General features: G+C 38.0%; 1 protein-coding gene across 3 annotated transcripts in view; it reads right to left on the bottom strand.

Moving 5' to 3' along the window:
- Positions 1–24,586, bottom strand: part of KCNK2 (potassium two pore domain channel subfamily K member 2) — a 229,641-nt gene that overhangs the window by 110,778 nt on the left and 94,277 nt on the right. For all 3 annotated transcript variants that reach the window (XM_029229275.1, XM_029229278.1, XM_029229277.1), the window contains one exon: positions 2,680–2,797. In XM_029229275.1, coding sequence (XP_029085108.1) covers positions 2,680–2,797 — 118 coding nt within the window. The remainder of the gene's footprint in view (positions 1–2,679; positions 2,798–24,586) is intronic.

Here is a 24,586-nt window from a genome sequence, read left to right as displayed (position 1 = left end):
ATCCCAGAACTTGCATCTTATTAGGTGCGATAAGCAGTGGGGTATGGTGTTTGCTCTGAATGAGCTGGAATCCAGAGAATATTTCTGAGCAGAAGGTTTCTTTCTACATGGATGCTGGCACTGAGATGATGCTGGCTTGGACCAAAATGGTGGCAGTTTGAATGGTGAGCAGTAGTTAAATTATAGATCTACTTTAAAGGCAGAGCCAACAGGACTCACTGATGAACTGGAAGCAAGGAATAAGAGAAAAAGAATAGTCAGGAATGGATGTTAGTCTGTGCAACTGTGAAATGGAATTTGTGAAGGGCTTGGAAGGGTACGATTTTGAAAACAGTGTGTAGATATATATGAAGAGATTCTCTAAAATTAGTTCTTAAATTTTAATATTCTATTTTGTATAACTGAACTTCTCTTGGGCATATTTCTAATGAATAATAAGGGTCACTTTGGCTTCTTAGACAAATTGTTAACACTGAGTAGAAAAATCTGGGACAGTTCAGCCAATGCAGCTCCATGAAGCACTGCCTGTATCAGGCACCCTACAAGAGCAACTGCAACTTTTTCTCCCAGACTGTCTCAAGTTCTATTTTTTAAACAACTAATACAGTGTAGCTTAGTGCTAGAGGTTACAATTTCTATGATTTCTATAAACCACTTCAAAGATCATACAATTATTATCATTAACAATATTAATAATTACACTTTGAATTTTATTAAATAATGACTTGGATATCTCTCAAATGGAGACTTATGAAAGAGGCCAAAATTTTTACCTTGCCCTAGACCATAATCTAGTCCAAGGTCTGAGGAGATGGCCTTGACCTAGAAGTAGAAGACCATGGAGTAAATGTCGGTGACCTAGAATGACTTAATCCACCTAAGACTGAGATAGAACAGTAAGAGATTTGGGCTGTCAGGCAGCTACCTAAACAACCTAAATAATCAGCTACTGTGCTTAATGGCTATAATTTGGGGGTAAGGCTGGTAATAACGGTTTATTTTTTTCATGTGTTAAAGTATATGTCTGCAAAACTTACTGAATTTTGGATTCAAAAAATGAGACTGTTTATAAACACAGGATGCAACACTAAATCTATATAATGACTAAGTCTCTTGGAGAATAATTTAGTGGTGGTCATGATGAGTTATAACGTGGACATTTGAGTTTTCATTGGGCAGAAACAAACCATTCTCACTCAGTCTGTGAGCTTTTTTTTCCTTCCAGACTCTAAGTAGTTTACACAATAAACAGTTATTTCCATAGTAGAAATGGCCAAGATGTCTAAGCTCCAAAGTTAACCTGTTATTATGGTTAAATATCAAGGTTGCCATTCTTCCAGATTTTCGCAGCCACACAACTTTTGACCTAGCTGATGGAGATGTAAGAGTAAACATAGCTCTTTGACTTCTTAACAAAGGCAAAAATCAACATGCTAAGGTATTTATTTCACTGGCAAGTGTTCCAGCACAAAGAGGCATTACAGTGGATTCACATAATGACAGGACACTACAAATTCCTCTCAAAGGAAAATTCTAAGCAAGAGTTCATCCATAAATTGTCCATGTTCACTTATTTAGGACTTGGATATAAGGTACTCATTTGAAAACTGTATACACTTCATAATCTATCAATGACATCGAAGAATAAAATTAAAACTTTCAGAATCGTAATTCACACACCCAAATCAGAGGTCAAGCCCATGAGAGGAAATCTCATCACAAGCATGTGTGGAAGGGGAGAATTCCCTTTGCACACATACTTTGTTCATAATTGTGATGAGTCAATTTCCTTCTCTTTATTGAAAATTATGCTTTAAACCCACCTCCTTCCATGAAACAAGCAGCTGTAATTCCTCCCAATCCTCACGGCATGGCAAGCATGGCTTTCACTATGGGGTCTGCATTTATATCCTCTGGATATTTCTCGGGCACTGAAGGACTAACTAACAGAAGAGAAGTCATCTACTTGTACCCATTCTGCTGCCTAGTGGGTGCTGAGTGGATGCACAGTCAATCCCCAAAAAAGAGACCATGTTCCACTGTGACCCTTTTTAGCAGTATGACATACAACACGATTAAAAGATAAAAGGTCAAGGGCTTAAACTTTCATTTTTTTGTAATCTTAACATTTCAGTGTTAATTTTTTATACATTTGTGTTATTAGAAAACCATAATGCATGAAAAAGGCCTGAAATAATCATAATAGACAGGTATATAAGAATAGGAACAATCTGTTCAAATGTAGAGTTAAATTTTACAAGTTGAAGAATGTGATATCAAATAAGAACTTCATGAAAAGGATGTCAAAATTGTACTCAAATCGTTTCTTTCTGTACTAAAGAATCAAAGATGCAGGAAAAATTTTAAACTACTTGTCCCCCCAAAAAAAATCACCATTTCAAGCTATTTCCTGATGTTCTTATCCTTTAGTCAAATGACTCAAATGAACTGCTCTCGAGTTTCATATGGATTTTAAACAACTCAGTATTCTGAAACAATAACTCATTTCCATCATTCCTTTGTTCAAACCTTTAAACTCTCTTTTCAAAATCAATTTACTGAAATCTAGTTTTCTACCTTAAGTAGACCATTTTGACCAACTGTAAAAAAAATTCAAACAAGTGAATTTTAGCTCACAAGCTGTACCAAAATTAAAAAACAAAATAAGTTGTCTCCTACCTATGGTTGTAATAACAGTGCCAGCAAAGAAGAAGGAACTTCCCAAATCCCAGTGACTGATTTGATTGGAGGTGTTTCCTAAAGGTATAATCCCTGCATTTATTGCTGCCACTATTTGCTGCAAGTTTAAAAAGAAATTTATCAGTGCACATGAATCACATGGAGGCATCAAACAGTATATATTCCACCCCAGACGACCAATTAGACAAAGAGCATCAATTCTGAGGTTTGCTTTTCCATTTAAAGTATACAATATAGGTTAAAACTTTACACTAAAGAATTCAATACATTAAATTATAAGAAAACTATATTTGATATCGAGTGAATGAATCTGCATAAAGCTTATCACATTGTGTTATGATATGCATTCATATCATCATCCAGTACCATATTTAGCAACTTATTTGAATTAACAACTAAATATAGCAATAATTTTTAGGAAGCACCACAGAGTTAAAATATCAGATTGCAAACTACAATTTAAATACTGTATAATAGCTTCATCAGAAAAACGAGTATTTCCAAAGTGCTAGTCATTTTGAATGGTAAGCATAGGTATCCAAGCCTGGGTTGTGTACAGCAGTAGAGAGTATAATATCAGTAAGGTCCGACGAAACAGGCTAAAATGACAAGGAACAGACAACAGCACTTCATCGTCAAGCTTGAGTCGGTTCATTTATATCAAGATTCTTAGAATCTCTACAGAGTTTTAAAAATTCTATGACAATGAGTATCATCAATGACCTGTAGATGACAGTCAACAATATTCATATAGGAACACTAGAATCTGGATGCTGCTTTGAGTAGTACTGGGAGACAGACAGCAAGATGAGATTATAATCCCTTCTCAATCATCAGATGTTAGGGAGGGAAGAGGGAGCTCCAGAAACACAAACATAGAAGAGAATAAGTTAGGAGAAAATGTGTAGTAAAAGAGAGACATATCGATGGTGGCAAAAGACATTTCTGTTGGAAATACAGTTTTTAAATCTTTATCACTTCATTTCCAGATTTTAAAATTGGAAGGACCTTCATTTGATAGGCAAGGAAATGAAAGACCAAGAAAGGTAAAGTGACTTGTTTAAAGTTATCTAGTTTATTAGCAAATGGACAAAAACTACACTGTGAAAATGGAGGCACTCTCTGAAGTTAATGACACGTAAATGACATGTAAGTTAACGACAGCAACTATCTGAAGTTACTGTCAGATGTAAAAGAACAGGTAATCCGGAGCTGAAATGCAATATAAAATCTGTTGTCTGACTCGTCTTAAACTCTAAATTGAAACTTCAATAGTTAACTGAATTGTAATGTTTTTATTTACTTTAACAATGATATATATTCAATATTTTAAAAACTTAGGAAAATACAGCAAGGCATAGAGAGGATAATAAAAATTTTTCATAATTCCAGAATTCAGAGACAACCACTGTTAATGTATTAAGGTATCTACTCCTGGCATTCTGCTACACATTTTACATAACTGGATTTATGAACTATATGAAATGTATTCTCTATTTTTATTTAATCTTATTCTATATGCGGTTTTCCTTGTCATTACCATATTTACTTAATCGTTGCCCAATATGTAGACATAAATGCTGTTCTAAAATTTGTCTTATTATAATAAGTGCTGCTATGAACACATTTGCATATAAATATTTTTTCATTTCTGAATATTTTTGTGGGAGAGATTGCTAGAAATAAATTTGCCACATTGAAGATTACATTTTAAAGCACTTGATGTATAGTAGCGAGTAGCTATCCAAGAAGGTTGTTACAGTTCATAGTTGCCCCCCAGCAATTTACAAATGCTTAGCAATACTATTACCTCTGATATTAATGTCTTATCTTTACTGAACTGATAAGAATTGTTTACATTCACGTATCCTTTAGTGAGTGAAGTTGAACACTAATGTTTCCTTTATCATATATTAAATGCACACGAATACGCATATATACACATATATGCACAACACACAATGAAGCTGGTTTTGAGACAACTGATTATCTGACTCTCTACTGTAAATATAATATCAGATAAGGCAGGTCTCCCTGATTATCCTTCTTTGAAAAATGTTTTTTTGCAGTTACTAACCTATTATTCTTGCATAAAATTAGGAATCATGTAGTTAAATTTTATAGGAATTTTCATTTTCACAGGTTAAATATATTTCTGTTGTTTGGATATATGTGAAATCTATAAATTAATTAAGAAAAATGAGCAATATTATAATAGTGAAACTTCCCATCAAAGAACATGGTGTGAATCTCCATTTACTGAGTCTCCTTTCATATTCTGAAATAGACCATTTTTTGTTATACTCCACATAGGACTGTAAGGTTATTTTTAGATATTTTACTTTTTTTCCATTTTATATTATAACTGGTTATTGCCGTTGTATACACAAGTATATATTGCCCATTCTTTGAGCCAGCAACTTTCAAACTTTTTTATCTCAGAACTGCTTTACGGTCTCAAAAATTATTGTAGACATCAAGGAGCATTGGAATGTGAGTTATAACTATTGATATTTATATTGTTGAATTTCTAACTTTCAAAATGTTTTAATTCATGTAAAAATTACAATAAGCCCATTATATGGTAAAATAAGTTAACATACTTTTATGAAAAATAATTATGTTTTCCGAGGCAAAGATTTAGTGAGAAGAGAGGCATTGTTTTAGAATTTTATAAATCTCTTAAATGCCAGGCTTAAAAGAAAACAGATTCTAATATATGCTTCTGCAACCAATCTGGAAAACAGTATGGCGAGTCCTCAAAAAATTAAACACAGAACTACCATACAATCCAGCAACTCCCCTTCTTGGTATTTATCCAAATAACATGAAAAACATTAATTCAAAAGATATGTACCCCTATGTTCAGAGCGACATTATTTACAATAGCCAAGACATGGAAGCAACCTAAGGATCCATCAATAGATGGATACATATATAATGGAATATTGCTCAGCCATCAAAAAGAATGAAATCTTGCCATTTGTAACATGAATGGACCTAAAGGGTATTATGTTAAGTGAAATACGTCAGACAGAAAAAGACAAAAACCATATGATTTCACTTATATATGAAGTCTAAAAAACAAAACAAACAAAGCAAAACATAAACTCATAGATACAGAGAACAAACTAGTGGTTGTCAGAGGGGAAAGGGCAGGCAGCTGGGTGAAATAAATAAAGGAGATTAAGAGTACAAACTTCCTCATCAAATAAACAAGTCACAGGAATGTGATACATGGCAAAAGGAATATAGTCAATAACACTGTAATAATTTTGTATGATACAGAAGGTTACTAGGTTTATCATGACGATTATTCTGTAATGTATTTAAATGTTGAATCACTATGTTGTATACCTGAAAATAACATAATACTGTATGTCAACTGTACTTTAATTAAAATGTATATTTTATAGACATTTCTTCAACACATTCATTTATTCAAAAAATATTTATCAATTTTTATGGTGCTAGACAACGGGAAAACAACAGATAAGTGAAAACATGGGTGGTATAGATGAGAAAAGATAAGGCATGTCTTTAGAGTCCACCCAATTAAGTAAAATTATTTTATTTAGTAGAAGCAAGCTAATTCCTCCAACAACTGACCTAATAGCCTCCATAGCTAGCATCATCATTTATAGCCTATCCTTTTGCTTGTCAGTGATGAGGTTCAGCATTATCCAGACATTTGGATAAGTTCCACAAATTATTTAAACCCGAAAGAAGCAAATGTAGACTTAGAGACAGTAATGTCTGGCAATGTGTGGGTTGTAAACAGTTATCACAGAGCTGTGATTATTGCAACAGAGGCTTGAGATGGAACCAAGAAAATGTCAAATCACTATGAGAATGAGTCTACCGTGAGGTCCTTTCTCTGGAAGATTCTTGTAAATTTATATTTTTAAAGAGGATTATTTATCTATCTATCTATCTATCTATCTATTTGGCTGTGTTGGGTCTTTGTTGCTGTGTGCAGGTTTTTCTCTAGTTGCGGAGAGCGGGGGCTACTCTTCATTGTGGTGCGCGGGCTTCTCATTGCGGTGGCTTCTCTTGTTGTGGAGCACGGGCTCTAGGCACACAGGCTTCAGTAGTTGAGGCACGTGGGCTCAGTAGTTGTGGCTCACGGGCTCTAGAGCACAGGCTCAGTAGTTGTGGCACACGGGCTTAGTTGCTCCGCGGCATGTGGGATCTTCCCGGACCAGGGCTTGAACCTGTGTCCCATGCATTGGCAAGCGGATTCTTAACCACTGCATCACCAGGGAAGCCCTATTTTATATTTTTGTACGAGGTCCCCTGGTCAACATCCACAGGAAATTGGATGCCCTTGACAAGTGCACTGACAGATCTAAGAGTCCCTACAATTTCAACGTCAATTCAGGCCATCAGAGCACTTAAAAAATGTCTTCATGAGAACTGTTTCTGTATGTGCCATATTATGTGATTAAAGTAACAATCACTTCATCTGTAATAAAAATTCACTTTTCCACTAACTGTAACTTTTGTGGACAATCAAGTCATGTTCACAATTTATGAATAAGTTGAATTTTTTAGGTTAGGGTAAAGAGAATGTGGGATCCTAGGCATTTAATCCCGAAGTACTGATTAAGGGAGGACTTCCAAATTTAACATACAATAGAAATAGTACAAAATACCCTTGATTGGATTCACACTCAATTTTTGCTTTTCAGTTAATTGACAATCATAGAATGTGCATTAAGGAAAGGCAATTGCACACACGATTCTAGTCAAGAATAGGAGCTTAAACTTAAGAAATAGAGCTCTGAGAGGCCTATAGTCCTAGAGAGGATAAAGGATAAATTACTCATAAAAGTAATCATAAAAAATCTTGGGTTTTCATGACAATGATGCCTTTAGAATCAAAGTTCACTGAGTTCTAATGTGAATTTGTGTATTCTTGAATTGTAAGAAGTTTCTGTCTCAATGTCATCTGGTGTTTTGGAGCTATATCGAGCTTTAACACCAAACAACAATAAGACACACTTATTTGTAATTGTAAGAGACTAGTATACCCTTGGAACTCAAGGCAATCAATGACAATCATGAAAATGTTCCTGTGTGTCCAATGCCTAGGGACAACTTTAGCATGTGTTATAAAGTACTTGACTAGCTATTTTTTCATTGAAGGAAAAGATATTATAAAGTAAGTAACCCCAGGGAAGGCCTGAAGAATATATTATTTTCAGTGTAGGTCATATTGTGGATCTTAAAATACAAGTTCTGATTTCACGGTTTTTTTTCCCTTTGCTCAGATGCTCAGATGTTCATGTTCACCAGAACAATACAGACTGTTCTGAATGCCTTCCATGAATTCCTCCTCGTTAACATCATAACCAAGATTTCATTAAAATATGCTATCATACCTATAATCCTAAAAGTAGGGTCACATTAATAATTCGAAAATTTTAAGTGATATAAGAATTCTAAACTGCAGGTACAAGGCACTGGCATCTAACTGGGCTACATCAAAGACGTATGTGTAACTGGTTCAATGACAACTTCTTTTAACTGGATATTTAAGACTGATCTCATTTCTTCTCCTCTGAAAAAGGACCTTATTTCAAATAACTTGATATAGTAGCTAAATCCAATTATAATTATACTGATACCTGTATAATTATACAGTTCCTCAAAGGGGAACAAGTATTCTCTTGCCAAATTTCTGTAAGACACAATTTTGTATCTTTTTTGGTCACTATGTCCTTGTGGAAGAACTAATTTCATCCTGAGTGGAGGCTAGCCTTTAGGAAAGAAGTCAAATCACACATTCACAACACTGCATCTGACCATTTCAACCATATAAACAAGACTATCTTGACTTGAAGAATGCATAATAAGGAAAGCAAAATAATGATGCTCTTATTGGCAAATGACTTTGGGGGAAGATGTTATGTAGGTATCATTGCTATTTATTGTTACACCACAAAAAATCATCATCAACCATCAATAATATGCAGCAATGTTTGAGGACCGTTGCTAAAGGCTGCAGGATCCTTATGCATCTTTGCCTTAACCTTCTGGCTATGCAGCAACATCATGATTACTTAATGCCAGATGATGTGAACTGCTCTGAACAGCGCTGCTAATAAAACCAGAGAGTATTTCAAGATGGCCCTTACTCTTACAGGCTCAGAATTCAAATACAGCACTGGGAGATCCTAGGCAACCTCGATTGGCATATTTGAATCATGAGTAGTCACATTTGTTTATCCATTTCCTAGGTGCTTTTCAGAAAATCTTTATTAGCCAAACATATTTGTCTTAAATGTTATTTATAGACATCTTTTGCATAAGAAGCTTCTCTTCTAATGTCAGTGACATATTGTAGTCCTAATCACTGGGGCTGCTTCTTGGGCCATTATACATATTAAATTAAGTTCAGCCAAGAAGTAGCATTATAGGGCCTCATTGCAAACTTACATACAAAGGCAACCCATAACATCCTTTGTACCACTGAGAAAAAATCCCCAGAAAACAAAACCATCTTCTTCACATTTGTGTCCTTTCTTGGTATTCTGGAGACTAAAGCAGTGCCATAGGCTTCCTTGCATGAGATAATATTTCTGTCAAATATTTCCATCAGAGTATCAACTGGGACTGTTGACAATCTAACGAGGAAGCAAACAACTTCCTAAAAACCATACCACATTAGCATACTGCCCCACAAAAATATTCCAGTAGCAGCTCTCAGCTAATGATAATACTGGTTGAACCATGTAAAATAGCCAATATCCAAGCACTTTTTGGCCTATAAAATAGCAACTCCATAGTAGCATACAAGAGAATGGTATTCATGTTTTCATTAACACTAAAAACATGCTAACTTTCACTGAGTGTAACACTTATTACTGCAGAATTAAAGTTAATACGAGGAGGACCTTCAAGATGGCAGAGGAGTAAGACGTGGAGATCAATTTCCTCCCAACAAATCCATCAAAAAATACATCTGCATGGGGAACAACTCCTACAGAACACCTACTGAACGCTGGCAGAACACCTCAGACTTCCTAAAAGGCAAGAAACTCCCCACGTACCTTGGTAGGGCAAAAGAAAAAAGAAAAAACAGGGACAAAAGAATAGGGATGGGGGCTTCCCTGGAGGCGCAGTGGTTGAGAGTCTGCCTGCCGATACAGGGGACACGGGTTCGTGCCCTGGTCCGGGAAGATCCCGCATGCCGCGGAGCGGCTAGGCCCGTGAGCCATGGCCACTGAGACTGCACGTCTGGAGCCTGTGCTCCGCAACGGGAGAGGCCACAACAGTGAGAGGCCCGCGTACCGCAAAATAAAAAAAATAATAGGGATGGGACCTGCACCTCTGGGAGGGAGCTGTGAAGGAGGAAAAGTTTCCACACGCTAGGAAGCCCCTTCACTGGCGGAGACGGGCGGTGGCGGGCGGAAACTTCAGAGCCACGGAGGAGAGCGCAACAACAGGGGTGCAGAGGGCAAAGCAGAGAGATTCCCACAGAGAGGATCGGTGCCAACCAGCATTCACCAGCCTGAGAGGCCTGTCTGCTCACCAGCTGGGGGCTGGGAGGTGAGGCTCAGGCTTTGGAGATCAGAGCCCAGGGAGAGGACTGGGTTTGGCTGGGTGAACACAGCCTGAAGGGGGCTAGTGCGCCACAGCTAGCCAGGAGGCCAGGAAAAAGTCTGGACATGCCTAAGAGGCAAGAGACCATTGTTTTGGGGTGCATGAAGAGTGGGGATTCAGAGCACTGCCTAAATGAGCTCCAGAGACAGGCGCGAGCCGCAGCTATCAGCGCAGACACCAGAGACGGGCATGAGACGCTAAGGCTGCTGCTGCAGCCACCAAGAAGCCTGTGTGCAAGCACAGGTCACTATCCACACCTCCCCTCCTGGGAGCCTGTGCAGCCCACCCCTGCCAGGGTCCCGTGATCCAGGGACAACTTCCCCGGGAAAACACATGGCAGACCTCAGGTTGTTGCAACGTCACGCTGGCCTCTGTGGCCGCAGGCTCACCCTGCATTCCCTACCCCTCCCTTCCCCCAACCTGAGTGAGCCAGAGTCCCCTAATAAGCTGCGCCTTAAACCCCTCCTTTCTGGGCGAAGAACAGATGCCACAGGGCGATCTACATGCAGAGGCGTGGCCAAATCCAAAGCTGAACCCCAGGAGATGTACAAACAAAGAAGACAAAGGGAAATTTCTCTTTGCAGCCTCAGGAGCAGTGGATTAAATCTCCACAATCAACTTGATGTTCCCTGCACCTGTGGAATACCTGAAGAGACAACGAATCATGCCAAAATTGCTGCGGTGGACTTTGGGAGCAACTGTAGACTTGGGGTTTGCTGTATGTGACTGACTACTTTCGATTTTTATATTAATCTTAGTATAGATTGTTTTGTGTTTCGTTTTTGTTTGTTTGTTTTTGTGGTACATGGGCCTCTCACTGTTGTGGCCTCTCCCATCACGGAGCACAGGCTCTGGACGCACAGGGTCAGCGGCCATGGCTCACGGGCCCAGCCGCTCCACGGCATGTGGGATCCTCCCGGACCAGGGCACCAACCCATGCCCCCAGCATCAGCAGGCAGACTCTCAACCACTGTGCCACCAGGCTTTTAGTGCTTCTTATCATTGGTGTATCTGCTTGTTGGTTTAGTTGCTCTCTTCTGTTTTTTTTAATTACTTTTACATTTTTTTATTTAAATGATGTTTTTAATATTTAAATAACTTTATTTACCTAATTTTATTTTATATATTTATCTTTCTTTTTCTCCATTTTCTCCTGAGCTGTGTAGCCACACATTCTTTTCAAGTGCACATGGAACATTCCACAGGAGGGTTCACACACTAGGCCACAAAACAAGCCTTGGTATATTTAAGAAAACTGAAATTATACCAAGTATCTTTTCTGACTACAATGCTATGAGACTAGATATCAATTACAGGAAAAAAACTGTAAAAAATACAAACACATGGAGGCTAAACAATACACTACTAAATAACCAAGAGATCACTGAAGAAATCAAAGAGGAAATCAAAAAATACCTAGAAACAAATGACAGTGAAAACACGATGACCCAAAACCTATGGGATGCAGGAAAAGCAGTTCTAAGAGGGAACTTTATAGCAATACAATCATACCTCAAGAAACAAGAAACATTGCAAAAAAACAATCGAAATTTACATCTCAAGCAATTAGACAAAGAAGAACAAAAAAACCCCAAAGTTAGCAGAAGAAATCATAAAGATCAGAAATAAATGCAAAAGAAAGGAAGGAAATTATAGCAAAGATCAATAATGCTAAAAGCTGGTTCTATGAGAAGAAAAACAAAATTGACAGACCATTAGCCAGACTCACCAAGAAAAAAAAGAAGACTCAAATCAACAGAATGAGAAATGAAAAAGGAGAAGTAACAACTGACACTGCAGAAATACAAACGCTCAAGAGAGATTACTACAAGCAACTATATGCCAATAAAATGGACAACCTGGAAGAAACAGACAAATTCTTAGAAAAGCACAACCTTCTGAGACTGAGCCAGGAAGAAATAGAAAATATAAACAGACCAATCACAAGCACTGAAATTGAGATTGTGATCAAAAATCTTCCAGCAAACAAAAGCCCAGGACCAGATGGTTTCACAGGTGAATTCTATCGAACATTTAGAGAAGAGCTAACACCTATCCTTCTCAAACTCTTTCAAAATATAGCAGAGAGAGGAACACTCCCAAACTCATTCTACAAGGCCACCATCACCCTGATACAAAAACCAGACAAAGATGTCACAAGGAAAGAAAACTTCAGGCCAATATCACTGATGAACATAGATGCAAAAATCCTCAACAAAATACTAGCAAACAGACTCCAAAAGCATATTAAAAGGATCATACACCATGATCAAGTGGGGTTTATCCCAGGAATGCAAGGATTCTTCAATATATGCAAATCAATCAATGTGATACACCATATTAACAAATTGAAGGATAAACATCATATGATCATCTTAATAGATGTAGAAAAAGCTTTCGACAAAATTCAACACCCATTTATCATAAAAACCCTCCAGAAAGCAGGCACAGAGGAAACTTACCTCAACATAATAAAGGCCATATATGACAAACCCACAGCCAACATTGTTCTCAATGGTGAAAAACTGAAACCATTTCCTCTAAGATCAGGAACAAGACAAGGTTGTCCACTCTCATCGCTATTATTCAACATAGTTTTGGAAGTTTTAGGCACAGCAATCAGAGAAGAAAAAGAAATAAAAGGAACACAAATTGGAAAAGAAGAAATAAAGCTGTCACTGTTTGCAGATGACATGATACTGTACAAGGAGAATCCTAAAGATGCTACCAGAAAACTACTAGAGCTAATCAATGAATTTGGTAAAGTAGCAGGATGCAAAATTAATGCACAGAAATCTCTAGCATTCCTATACACTAATGATGAAAAATCTGAAAGAGAAATTAAGGAAACACTCCCATTTACCATTGCAACAAAAAAGAATAAAATACCTAGGCTTAAACTGACATAAGGAGACAAAAGACTTCTATGCAGAAAACTATAAGACACTGATGAAAGAAATTAAAGATGATACAAACAGATGGAGAGATATACCATGTTCTTGGATTGGAAGAATCAACATTGTGAAAATGACTATACTACCCAATGCAATCTACAGATTCAGTGCATTGTGAAAATGACTATACTACCCAATGCAATCTACAGATTCAGTGCAATCCCTATCAAACTACCAACAGCATTTTTCACAAAACTAGAACAAAAATTTTCCAACTGCTATGCAAACACAAAAGACCCCAAATACCAAAGCAATCTTGAGAAAGAAGAACGGAGCTGGAGGAATTAGACTTCCTATTCCTCCAGCTCCCTGACTTCAGACTATACTACAAAGCTACAGAAAACAAAACAGTATGGTACTGGCACAAAAACAGAAATATAGACCAATGGATAGAAAGCCCAGAGATAAAGCCACACACATATGGTCACCTCATCTTTGATAAAGGAGGCAAGAATATACAATGGAGAAAAGACAGCCTCTTCAATAAGTGGTGCTGGGAAAACTGGACAGCTTCATGTAAAAGAATGAAATTAGAACACTCCCTAACACCATACACAAAAATAAACTCAAAATGGATTAAAGACCTAAATGTAAGGCCAGGCACTATAAAACTCTTAGAGGAAAACATAGGCAGAGCACTCTATGACATAAATCACAGCAAGGGGCTTCCCTGGTGGCGCAGTGGTTGAGAGTTCACGTGCCGATGCAGGGGACATGGGTTCATGCCCCCGTCCTGGAGGATTCCACGTGCCGCGGAGCGGCTGGGCCCGTGAGCCATGGCTGCTGAGCCTGTGCATCCGGAGCCTGTGCTCTACAACGGGAGAGGCCAAAACAGTGAGAGGCCCATGTACCACAAAAAAAATAAAAATAAAAATAAAAAAATCACAGCAAGATCATTTTTGACCCACCTCCTAGAGAAAAGGAAATAAAAATAAAAATAAACAAATAGGACCTAATGAAACTTAAAAGCTTTTGCACAGGAAAGGAAACCATAAGCAAGACAAAAAGACAGCCCTCAGAATGGGAGAAAATATTTGCGAATGAAGCAACTGACAAGGGATTAATCTCCAAAATTTACAAGCAGCTCATGCAGCTCAATATCAAAAATAAAACCAAACAACCGGGGCTTTCCTGGTGGCGCAGTGATTGGGATTCCACCTGCCAATGCGGGGAACACGGGTTCGTGCCCTGGTCCAGGAGGATCCTGCATGCCGCAGAGCAGCTGGGCTCGTGAGCCATGGCCGCTGGGCCTGCGCGTCCGGAGCCTGTACTCCGCAGCAGGAGAGGCCACAACAGTGAAAGGCCCGCGTACCGCAAAAACAAAAAAAAACCCAATCCACAAATGGGCAGAAGACCTAAACAGACATTTCTCCAAAGAAGATATACAGATTGCCAACAAACACATGAAAGAATGCTCAACATCGTTAATTATTAGAGAAATGCAAATCAAAACTACAATGAGGTATCGCCTCACACTGATCAGAATGGCCATCATCAAAAAATCTACAAACAACAAATGCTGGAGAGGGTGTGGAAAAAAGGGAACCCTCTTGCACTGTTGGTGGGAATGTAAATTGATACAGCCACTATGGAGAACAGTATGGAGGTTCCTTAAAAGACTAAAAATAGAACTAACAGCAATCCCACTACTGGGCATATACCCTCAGAAAACCATAATTCAAAAAGAGTCATGTACCACAATGTTTTTGCTCCTCTATTTACAATAGCCAGGACATGGAAGCAACCTAAGTGTCCATCAACAGATGAATGGATAAAGACGATGTGGCACATATATACAATGGAATATTACTCAGCCTTAAAAAAAATGAAATTGAGTTATTTGTAGTGAGGTGGATGGACATAGAGTCTGTCATACAGAGTGAAGTCAGAAAGAGAAAAACAAATGCCGTATGCTAACACATGTATATAGAATCTAAAAAAAAAAATAAAACAACAGTTCTGAAGAACCTAGGGGCAAGAGAGGAGTAAAGACACAGATGTAACGAATGGACTTGAGGACACGGGGAGGGGCAAGAGTAAGCTGGGACGAAGTGAGAGAGTGGTGGACATATATGCACTACCAAATGTAAAATAGATAGCTAGTGGGAAGCAGCCACATAGCACAGGGAGATCAGCTCTGTGCTTCGTGACCACCTAGAGGGGTGGGATAGGGAGGGTGGGAGGGAGACGCAAGAGGGAGGGGATATGGGGATATATGTATACATACAGCTGATTTACTTTGTTATACAGCAGAAACTAACACAACATTGTAAAGAGATTATACTCCAATAAAGATGTTAAAAAGTATAATAAAATTTAAAAAATAAAGTTAATGCCCATAAGCCCGAAACTGTTTATAGCAAATTAATCTCCTATTGTCTTGCTTATGGTGAAGGACATATATGTGTTAGTTTAAGTAAAACCCTGCATGGTTGAGATTGCTTTTGTGAGAAAACACGGACTAACCACTGCATCCTTATTGGAAATTCAAGTTATGTCCAACATTTGCACGTATCTCAGAAATCAAGGGCTATTATCTACTATTTAAGATGATTACATTTGGTAGAAGTAAATTTGTATATTCATCATTTGATATCCGATATTTCATACATTCTAGCCTCCTGTTTGATAAATGAACTTAGTTTTTCAGAAATTCTATAGTTATACAGAGATGGCATTTTTTTTGGTTATTTTTTTTTTTTTGTCTAGGAAAATTAGAGGCAGCTACATAAATCCAAAATAGAAAAATAAATCCCCAAATTTTATTCCACAATTAAATGAACTGTAATAAGTATTGACAAAGGTCATATTTCTAAAACTGACATCAATAATCTTTTCCTTTTTAAAAGATATATTTCTGGGCTTCCCTAGTGGCACAATGGTTGAGAGTCCACCTGCCGATGCAGGGAACCACGGGTTCGTGCCCCGGTCCGGGAAGATCTCGCATGCCGCGGAGCAGCTAGGCCCGTGAGCCATGGCCCCTGAGCCTGCGCGTCCGGAGCCTGTGCTCCGCAACGGGAGAGGCCACAACTGTGAGAGGCCCAAAAAAAAGAAGATATATTTCTGATTTCATGTGTAGAAAAGTGATGGAGCAGTACATTTGCATATTTTATACAGAACACAGGTGATTACATCATTCTATATTTAGAGTCTGGTAAAGAAGGAAGTTTTCAAGGTTTCCCCAGAGTATATCTTTTAAGTCCGAAAGGTAATATGCAGTACATTTTTAATGTTTTGTCTTTGTGGGAAACAATTTGAATCAAAACACATTTCCTATCTTCTAAAATAGGCTTTCAAAGTCCTTAGAGTGTGTTTCCAAATAATGCATGACCTAAGTTTAACCACACATTAATTAGAAACTTCTTCCAAAGAAGAATCCTTTTTGTAAAAAACACAAAAAGCTTAATTCTTACAGCTTAGAAAGGATAGTATTACCTACAGGAAGCAGTTTCCACATACCAGATTTTAGAAAGCACCTCTAAAAGTAAACATCTCGCTTACCTTCCCAAGACTTCCCTTCTATTTAGGGATAATGCCATGGCATGTCAAAGCTATTTTTATACAGACTAATGAAGTGTACAGCTTTTTTCTTGCTCTTTTGAAAGTGTAAATTTATGTCCTATTAGTAGAAACAAAAGCTTAAAATCCAAAGTCGGAACCAACAGAGAGCTGAAGGTGGATGTTATCACCAGGGCCAGAAGCAAGAGACACACCGCAGGGTATGAGGGTCACCTTCCCTGTTTTATCCACTCTGGAAGCTTTTATTAATCATAACAGTAATATATATATATAGAACATTTGGAAAAATAAGAATTAAAAAAAGTCACTTGCAGTTCCTAAAACAGTTTTTACAACATGCATATATTCAATTTTTGGTTTTAATAGTTATCATAATAAATGTGCTTTCAACTATTTTCATCTAACATAAGCATGTTCTAAGGCTTTTTTTTTTTTTTTTTTTTTGGCGGTACGCAGGCCTCTCACTGTTGTGGCCTCTCCCGTTGCGGAGCACAGGCTCCGGACGCGCAGGCTCAGTGGCCATGGCTCACGGGCCCAGCCGCTCTGCAGCATGTGGGATCTTCCCGCACCAGGGCACGAAACCGTGTCCCCTGTATCGGCAGACGTACTCTCAACCACTGCGCCACCACAGAAGCCCTGTTCTAAGGCATTTTGAAGTCATCTATATCTCGCTGAGTAGCTACATGTAAAATAGTTTACATACCACTCTTCTATCATTAAATGAATTTGTATAACAGAATCCAAGATCAAGTGGCCATTTGCAAGGTGATTATAGAGATGATTTATACATCAGACAAGGATCGAACTGCAAACAGTGAAATTCTGTTATTCTTTGAGGCCTGTATGAAACGACACTGTGCTGTAGAAAGGATAAAACATGGTCAAGACCACTGAGTCCTTGCAACTCAGAAGGAGCCAAGAAAGATCCATGTAAAGCAAGCTGACTGAAACCTGCATTCCCACAGCTGTGCTATTTTCCATGAATTTTCCTAAGTTCCATATTATTACACTGTGTATTAATATTCTATCAGAATGTTAATTTCTATCCATCCACCTCATCTCAGCATAAGTTGGGGGTGGGGAGAGGTTTATAAAGGTAAAGGAAACTTTGGAGAGACAAGGAGATAGAACAAGAAGTCAGAAAGAAACAAAAGGGCAAGTAGAAGAGAAAAAAGATCAAGGCTGTTTAGATAACAAAGAGACAGTTCTGGAAGAATAAGATAGGAACTTAGCCAGTTATAGTCACTCTGTCTAGGAAGTTCTTTTGAAAGAAGTTATCCTTAAAATAGGATTTGAGTAGGTGGAATAGTGAGATCAAGGAGACATAGCACTAGGCAATATTTTTACACCAGTTTGCCCAGGCACACCACACTAACCAACATTTATTCATGCTCTGTTTTTAAGGCCTAAAGTTCTAAACTGATGAGAAAACAAAATAGCCCAAAATAGAACAAAGGGATTTTTACAGTGTCAATTTCACGCATCCATAGAATTCCCAAATTTGGAGATTCTGTTGGCCTTTTCAATAGAATGTCACTGGTTTCTACTCATTTGATTTTCCAATACACTTAAGTGTATACTTCCCTAACAGATACCAGTTTGAACAAAAATATGCTTTATACCAATATAAAATTAATCATAGGGGAAATAGTTAGGGAAACTATTCAGGTTTCCACAGAAAGGCAATCTCGTTTTTATTAGAGGTTTTGAAAACAAGTGAATATTTTTTCCTGCCTTTCCTGAATATATAGTAAAAGATCATGACAAGGATTGAAAATCTTACACACACTCACAACCAACAAAGTAAGCTGTTAAGCCCACTTGTATTGAAGGTAAACCAAACTTCCCACACCCCAAATTAGTCACCAATAAAGGCAAAATATCACAATACTAAAACATTCCAATAATATTCTGATAAACAGTTCCTCTGTTTCAGGCCCCGTAAAATTTACGTATTTCTCACTGCAGCTGAATTGACTCATTGCCATTAATAAACCCACAAGAAATGTTTATGCTTTTGGGATCCAGGTAAAATTTCTTAATACACTGCAGAGTAAATTTACTAATGACTTGCTAACATTAGGCAGAGAAAAGGAAGTCATGCAAAACTGCTTAATATGTTTACATTTCTTGGCTCTTAAAGTCAGAGAATCAAGACAGAAAAAACAATATATGAATAACTTCCCAAAGTGCAGTGATTCGTACTCATCCTGTCTTAGCTTCTTAGTTTTCAAACTCCAAGTTTCCCCCATCTTTCTCAATTACACACCCATATACTTACTAGTTACAGCAAATCTGAACTGGTTGAAATCCATTTTGTTGAAAAATAGGAACCTGATAGAATTTCTTATACTTTTTCAAGCCAACTGGATTGACTGAGCTACCCTTTGACACCTGTCCAGTAGTTATTGCACAAAAATGCAATTAAATCCTTCCCTTGGGCACCTCTCAGCCTGACTTAAGAGTGTCACACCACACTTCAGCACTGAAAACGAGCCTGGCATCTTTCCTCATGTTTTCTACATTCGTCATTCACATATGCAGCATTGTTCATCTTCATTCACACAAAGATAGCAATCCCAAGAGCATTTCAGAGCACAGCAACCTGTGAAATGAAAGATGCCCCCAAAATCTACATGATAAGCACAAGACTAGAGAATCTCCTCTGCTCAGAGGCCAAAAATGTGAAGATGCCATTAGCAGGGCAGTCTTTGCTGGAGGATGGGTCTAATGCCTGGAAACGTACCAAGATGGGCTAACCATCCTTAGTGATCTTCACTTCTCCTGCCCCCAAACTTCCTCAAATCAAGAATGTGCTTATGCTGGTAGAATGAGCAGGATGGGCTATGTTTAAACTGGGCAGAGAGAGAGAGGAATGAAAAGTCACAGTAAAGCAACACAGAGTCTCTTGAGGATCCAGAGGGGGCATAGGAGGGGCAAGAGTGCTGGCATCAAGAGATGACTGAATACACCTGAGCCTCACTCACTTTTTCATTTTTAATCACCTGCTGTGCATCGACTGTATGTCCTCTAGACAGCTACCTCTCCTTAAGTAACTATTGGGAACCAGCAGTGCAAGACCTGAGGTGCTTCACCATCTCACAAAAATAACCCTGTGACCACTATCAGTAATGGTATCATTTGACAGGAATCACATACATATAATTTATCTTCCACAAAAGCTGAGGCACAGAGAATCTAAATGGATCACTAGTTCAAAGTAAGTAAAAACAATAATAAAATAACCTGGAAAATCAGTCACAGGTCTTGGTGTTACTGTTTAGCTGTATTACATTTTTGGTTGCCTAGCTTTAGACATAGTTATTATTTATAATATTATTTCTATGTGATAACACTTTGAAAGTTCCAAGTAGTAAATATACTTATAAATGAATTTTTTAAAAAATAGTCCATTCATAAGTTTGAAGCTGGGTGAACATCTTGTTTATTTTGTCCACATGTATATAATGCATCCCAAATGATCATCAGGCCTTGTCTTATCTCTTTGTGTCACATATGGCCTATATGTCTAGCATAATGCTAACTGCTCAAGAATTATTTGTGGCATATGCTGTGCTTACTGATTTCTAAGTACATATAAAATCACTAACATGAGCTGACTGACTAGAGTACTAATTGCACATTACAGGTCATGGTAAAGAGAGTAAGACTTTGCAGTAACATTTGACACAGCTAATCTCTCCCCACTGGCAACATGTCTTAGCTCACAGAACACGACACTCTAGCTTTCCTCCAATCTCCCTGACTGCTGTCTCATCCCCCTCACCTTTGAGTCCATGGTTCTGTTCTCTATCCATCCACACTCTTAGGTGATTTTATTTAAACTCAAGGCTTTAAATATTGTCAATATGCTGATAACTCCCAAAGGTATTCTTCATCCTGGACTGTTCCCTGCTTGGATGTCTGAAAGGCAGTTCAAACCAATCATATGCCAAATTGAACTCCTAAGCTCCTTCCTGAAACTGTTCCACATGAGTTCTTCCCATCTCAATAGTTAGCAACTTTATTTTTCTAGTTCCCTCAGGCCCCAAACCTATGAATCATTCTAGACTTCTTTCTCTCACAACTCACATCAAATTCTGTTAGCTTTACCCTCAAAAGATCCCAATTTGACCACATCTCATCACATTCACTGCTTCTGTCCTCACCCAGGCCACCACTGTCTCCCTACTGGGCTCTTGCAGTGGATTCTCAACTTCATCCACCTACATTCTCCTCCTCACAGGACAACCGCAGTGATCCCTTTAAGTTACAAGTTAGATCATGTCCCTGCTCTGCTCCAAGTCCTTTCACGGTCCTGCAACTCACTCTGAGTAAAATCTAAGATCCCAAACACCAATTTACAAGGCCCTATACGATCTGAACCCCTGTTACTCCTCTAACCTTTTTAAATATAAATTTCCCCTTCATTCATCCCCTGTAACAAGATGGCCTCTCTGCCAAGAATGTGCCTACCTCTGGGCCTTTGCTTTTGCTCTCCTCTCTACCTGGAATGCCTTCCTCCAGTTATTCACATGTCTATGTACAGCTATTTATTACCTTCCTGATCCATGCTAAAATATCTGAGTTCCCTGATCTGCCAATTTAATTAGCCCAGGCAGTGACTCTCTATTTTTTCAAAACACTTAGAATTGTGGTTTTTCATCTGTAATTACCTTATATGTTTATTAGTTTACTTATTTATTGCTGCTATAATTATAAAAATCTTACTTGAGTTGTTCATGGCTTTAAAGTCCATGGCTTCAAGTGGGGTGACATCAGCAAGATGGTGAAATAGAAATCTCAAGACCCTCTCCCCCTCCCCCAGAAAGAGGTACCAATTCAACAATGCACAGACTAGTTTCCTTAGTGAGAAATCCAGAAATCAGTTAAAAGGCTCCTAAACCTCAAATGAGCATGAAACCAACCACATCAAAGCTCGTAGAAAAATTCATGGCACTCACCAGTTCAGTGTCTGGCTTCTCCTTAGAAAGAAACTGGAACATGCATCTAATGTTCTGGATTTTGGGGTACCACCCAAGGGACAGATTTCTGTCTTGCCTACCTTAGAGCACTTACAGGACTCCGTACACTCTAGCTGCCTGGAGGACACTGAGAACCAAAGTGAGCTGGGCAGCTTGCAGCTTGCTTCTACCCCAAAGGATGCATGATACAGGTGACAGAGTCTATTACAGCTTAACGCTGTCTCCCTCAGGGAACAGAAAAGAGTGGAGCATGTGTCTGACACTCCAGCTTTTTGGGACTGGCTACCCAAAGGACTGGTTTCTATCTCATCCAACTCAAAGCACTGATGGGATGCAGCATATTCTGGAAACATTAGGACCACTGAGAATAAGACCTGGAAGGCTTGCAATAGCTCTAGAAAACCTGCAGTACTAGATTCCAGAGGTAGCAAGAGATTACAAACAGACAAATCCATCTAATTGGAAATTTATATGCATAAGTCCAGAGAGTATGTAACCACAGAAAAGGTTTGAAGGCCCACCAAATCTCTTGCTGGGCAGACTGGTGAAAGTCTTTTCCTGTACATAATCAGTCTGTAAAGAATGAGAGAGGTGGCTGTTTTTCCAAATGTGTAGATCACAACACAAAATAACACCACACACAAAGAAACAGGGAAGCATGGCTCAATCAGCGGAACAACATAAATCCCCAGAAACGAACACTAAAGAAACAAAGGTATATGAATTACCTCAAGGAATACTAAATAACTATCATAAAGATGATCAGTGAGCTAAGGAAAACAATGCATGAACAAAATGAGAATGTGCACAAAAAGAAAGTGTAAAAAAGAACCAAACAGAAATTTTGGAGCTGAAGAATACAATAACTGAATGGAAAATTCTCTAGAAGCATTCAACACCAGACCCAATCAAGCAGAAAAAAAGAATCAGGGAATAGAAAGACAAGAGATTTGAAATTATCCAGTCAGAAGAACAAAAAGAAAAAGAATGAAAAAGAGTAAAGAGAGGGAATTCTCTGGTGGCCCAGTAGTTACTACTGGGTGCTTTCACTGCTGGGGCCTGGGTTCAACCCCTGGTCAGGGAACTAGGATCCTGCAAGCTGTGCAATGTGGCAAAAAAACAAACAAAGAGTAAAGAGAGCCTAAGGGATTTAGGGACCACCATCAAGCAGACCAGTATACATCCAAAGACCCAGAAGTAGAAGAAAGAAAGAGGCAGAGAGCTTATTTGAATAAATAATGGCCAAAAACATCCCAATTCTGGGGAAGACAATAAACATACAGATTCAAGAAGCCCAAAAGATTCTCAACAGGGTGAATCCAAAGAAGTCCCCATCCAGAGACATATAATCCAATTGTCAAAAGTCAAAGACAAAGGGAGAATTTTGAAAACAGCAAGAGAAAAGTAACTTATCACATACAAGGGACCACACATAAGACTAGCAGATTTCTCAGCAGAAAACCTGCAGGGCAGAAAAATATATTCAAAGTGCTAAAAGAAAAAAATGCCACCCAGGTACACTATATCTGGTAAAACTGTCCTTCAAAAATGAAAGATAAATAAAGACTTTGCCAGATTAAACAAAAATTAATGGAGTTCATTACCACTCAGGCTGCCTTACAAGAAATGTTAATGGAGTCTTTCACGTTGAAATGAAAGGACATTAGAGAGCAACAAGAAAGCACATAAAAGTATAAACTTCACTCTTAAAGGTAAATATATAAACAAATATAGAATATTTGAAGGTGGTGCATAATTATTTTAATTCTGATATAGAAGTTAAAATACAAGAGTACAAAAATAACTATAACCACAAAAATGTTAATGCACACAAAATAAAAAAGATGTAATTTGTGACATCAATATATAAAGCATGTGTGTGTGTGAGAAGAAGTAAAAGAGTAGAGTATTGGTACATAATTGAGGTTGTTATCACCCTGAAATAGACTATTATAACTATAAGATGTTTTGTACAAGCCCCATAGAAACTACAAAGAAAATATGTATAGAAGATATACAAAAGAAAAAGAGAAAGAAATCAAAACATCATCACAAAAAATCAGCAAAAAAAAGACAGCAAAGAGGAAAGAGTGACAAAAAGCTACAAGACAAACAGAAAGCAATGAACAAAACAGTAATAGTAAGTTCTCGCCTAAGATGTAGAGTGGCTGAATTGTTTTTTTTTAAAAAAAGAGATTCAACAATATGCTGTCTACAAGAAACTAGTTTAGATTTAAGGTGATATATAGACTGAAAATTAATAGAAAAATATTCTCTCGTGAATGGTAAAGAGAGTAGGGGTGGCCATACTTATATAGAACAATAGACATTAAGTCAAAAACTGTGACAAGAGACAAATAAGGATATTATATAATGATAAAAGGGTTAATTCACCAGTTAGATATAACAATTATAAGTATGTATGAATCTAACATCAGAGCATCCAAATACATGAAACAAACATTGACGTAACTAAAGGGAGAAATAAACAGCAACCACAATTATAGTAGTAGAATTCAATGCCCCACTTTCAATAACTGATTGAGCATCCAGATAGAAGATCAATAAGGAAACAGAGGACATGAACAACACTATAAACCAAAGAACCTAACAGACATGCCCCTCAATTGCAGTTGCAGCAGAATACATATTTTTCTCAAGTGCCCACAGAACCTTCTCCAGGAAAGATCACATGTTAGGTCACAAAAAAGGTTTTAACAAAATTTAAGAAGGCTGAAATCATACCAAGTATCTTTGTCAACTAAAACGGAATGAAACTAGAGATCAGTAGCAGAAAAAAACTAGAAAATTCACAAATTG

This window comes from Monodon monoceros, unplaced genomic scaffold, assembly GCF_005190385.1.
Source record: "Monodon monoceros isolate NGI ecotype Baffin Bay Population unplaced genomic scaffold, NGI_Narwhal_1 Super_Scaffold_18, whole genome shotgun sequence".
Classification (NCBI taxonomy): domain Eukaryota; kingdom Metazoa; phylum Chordata; class Mammalia; order Artiodactyla; family Monodontidae; genus Monodon; species Monodon monoceros.
Note: the sequence above shows the minus strand (reverse complement) of the source record. Positions and strands in the feature narration are given on the sequence as shown.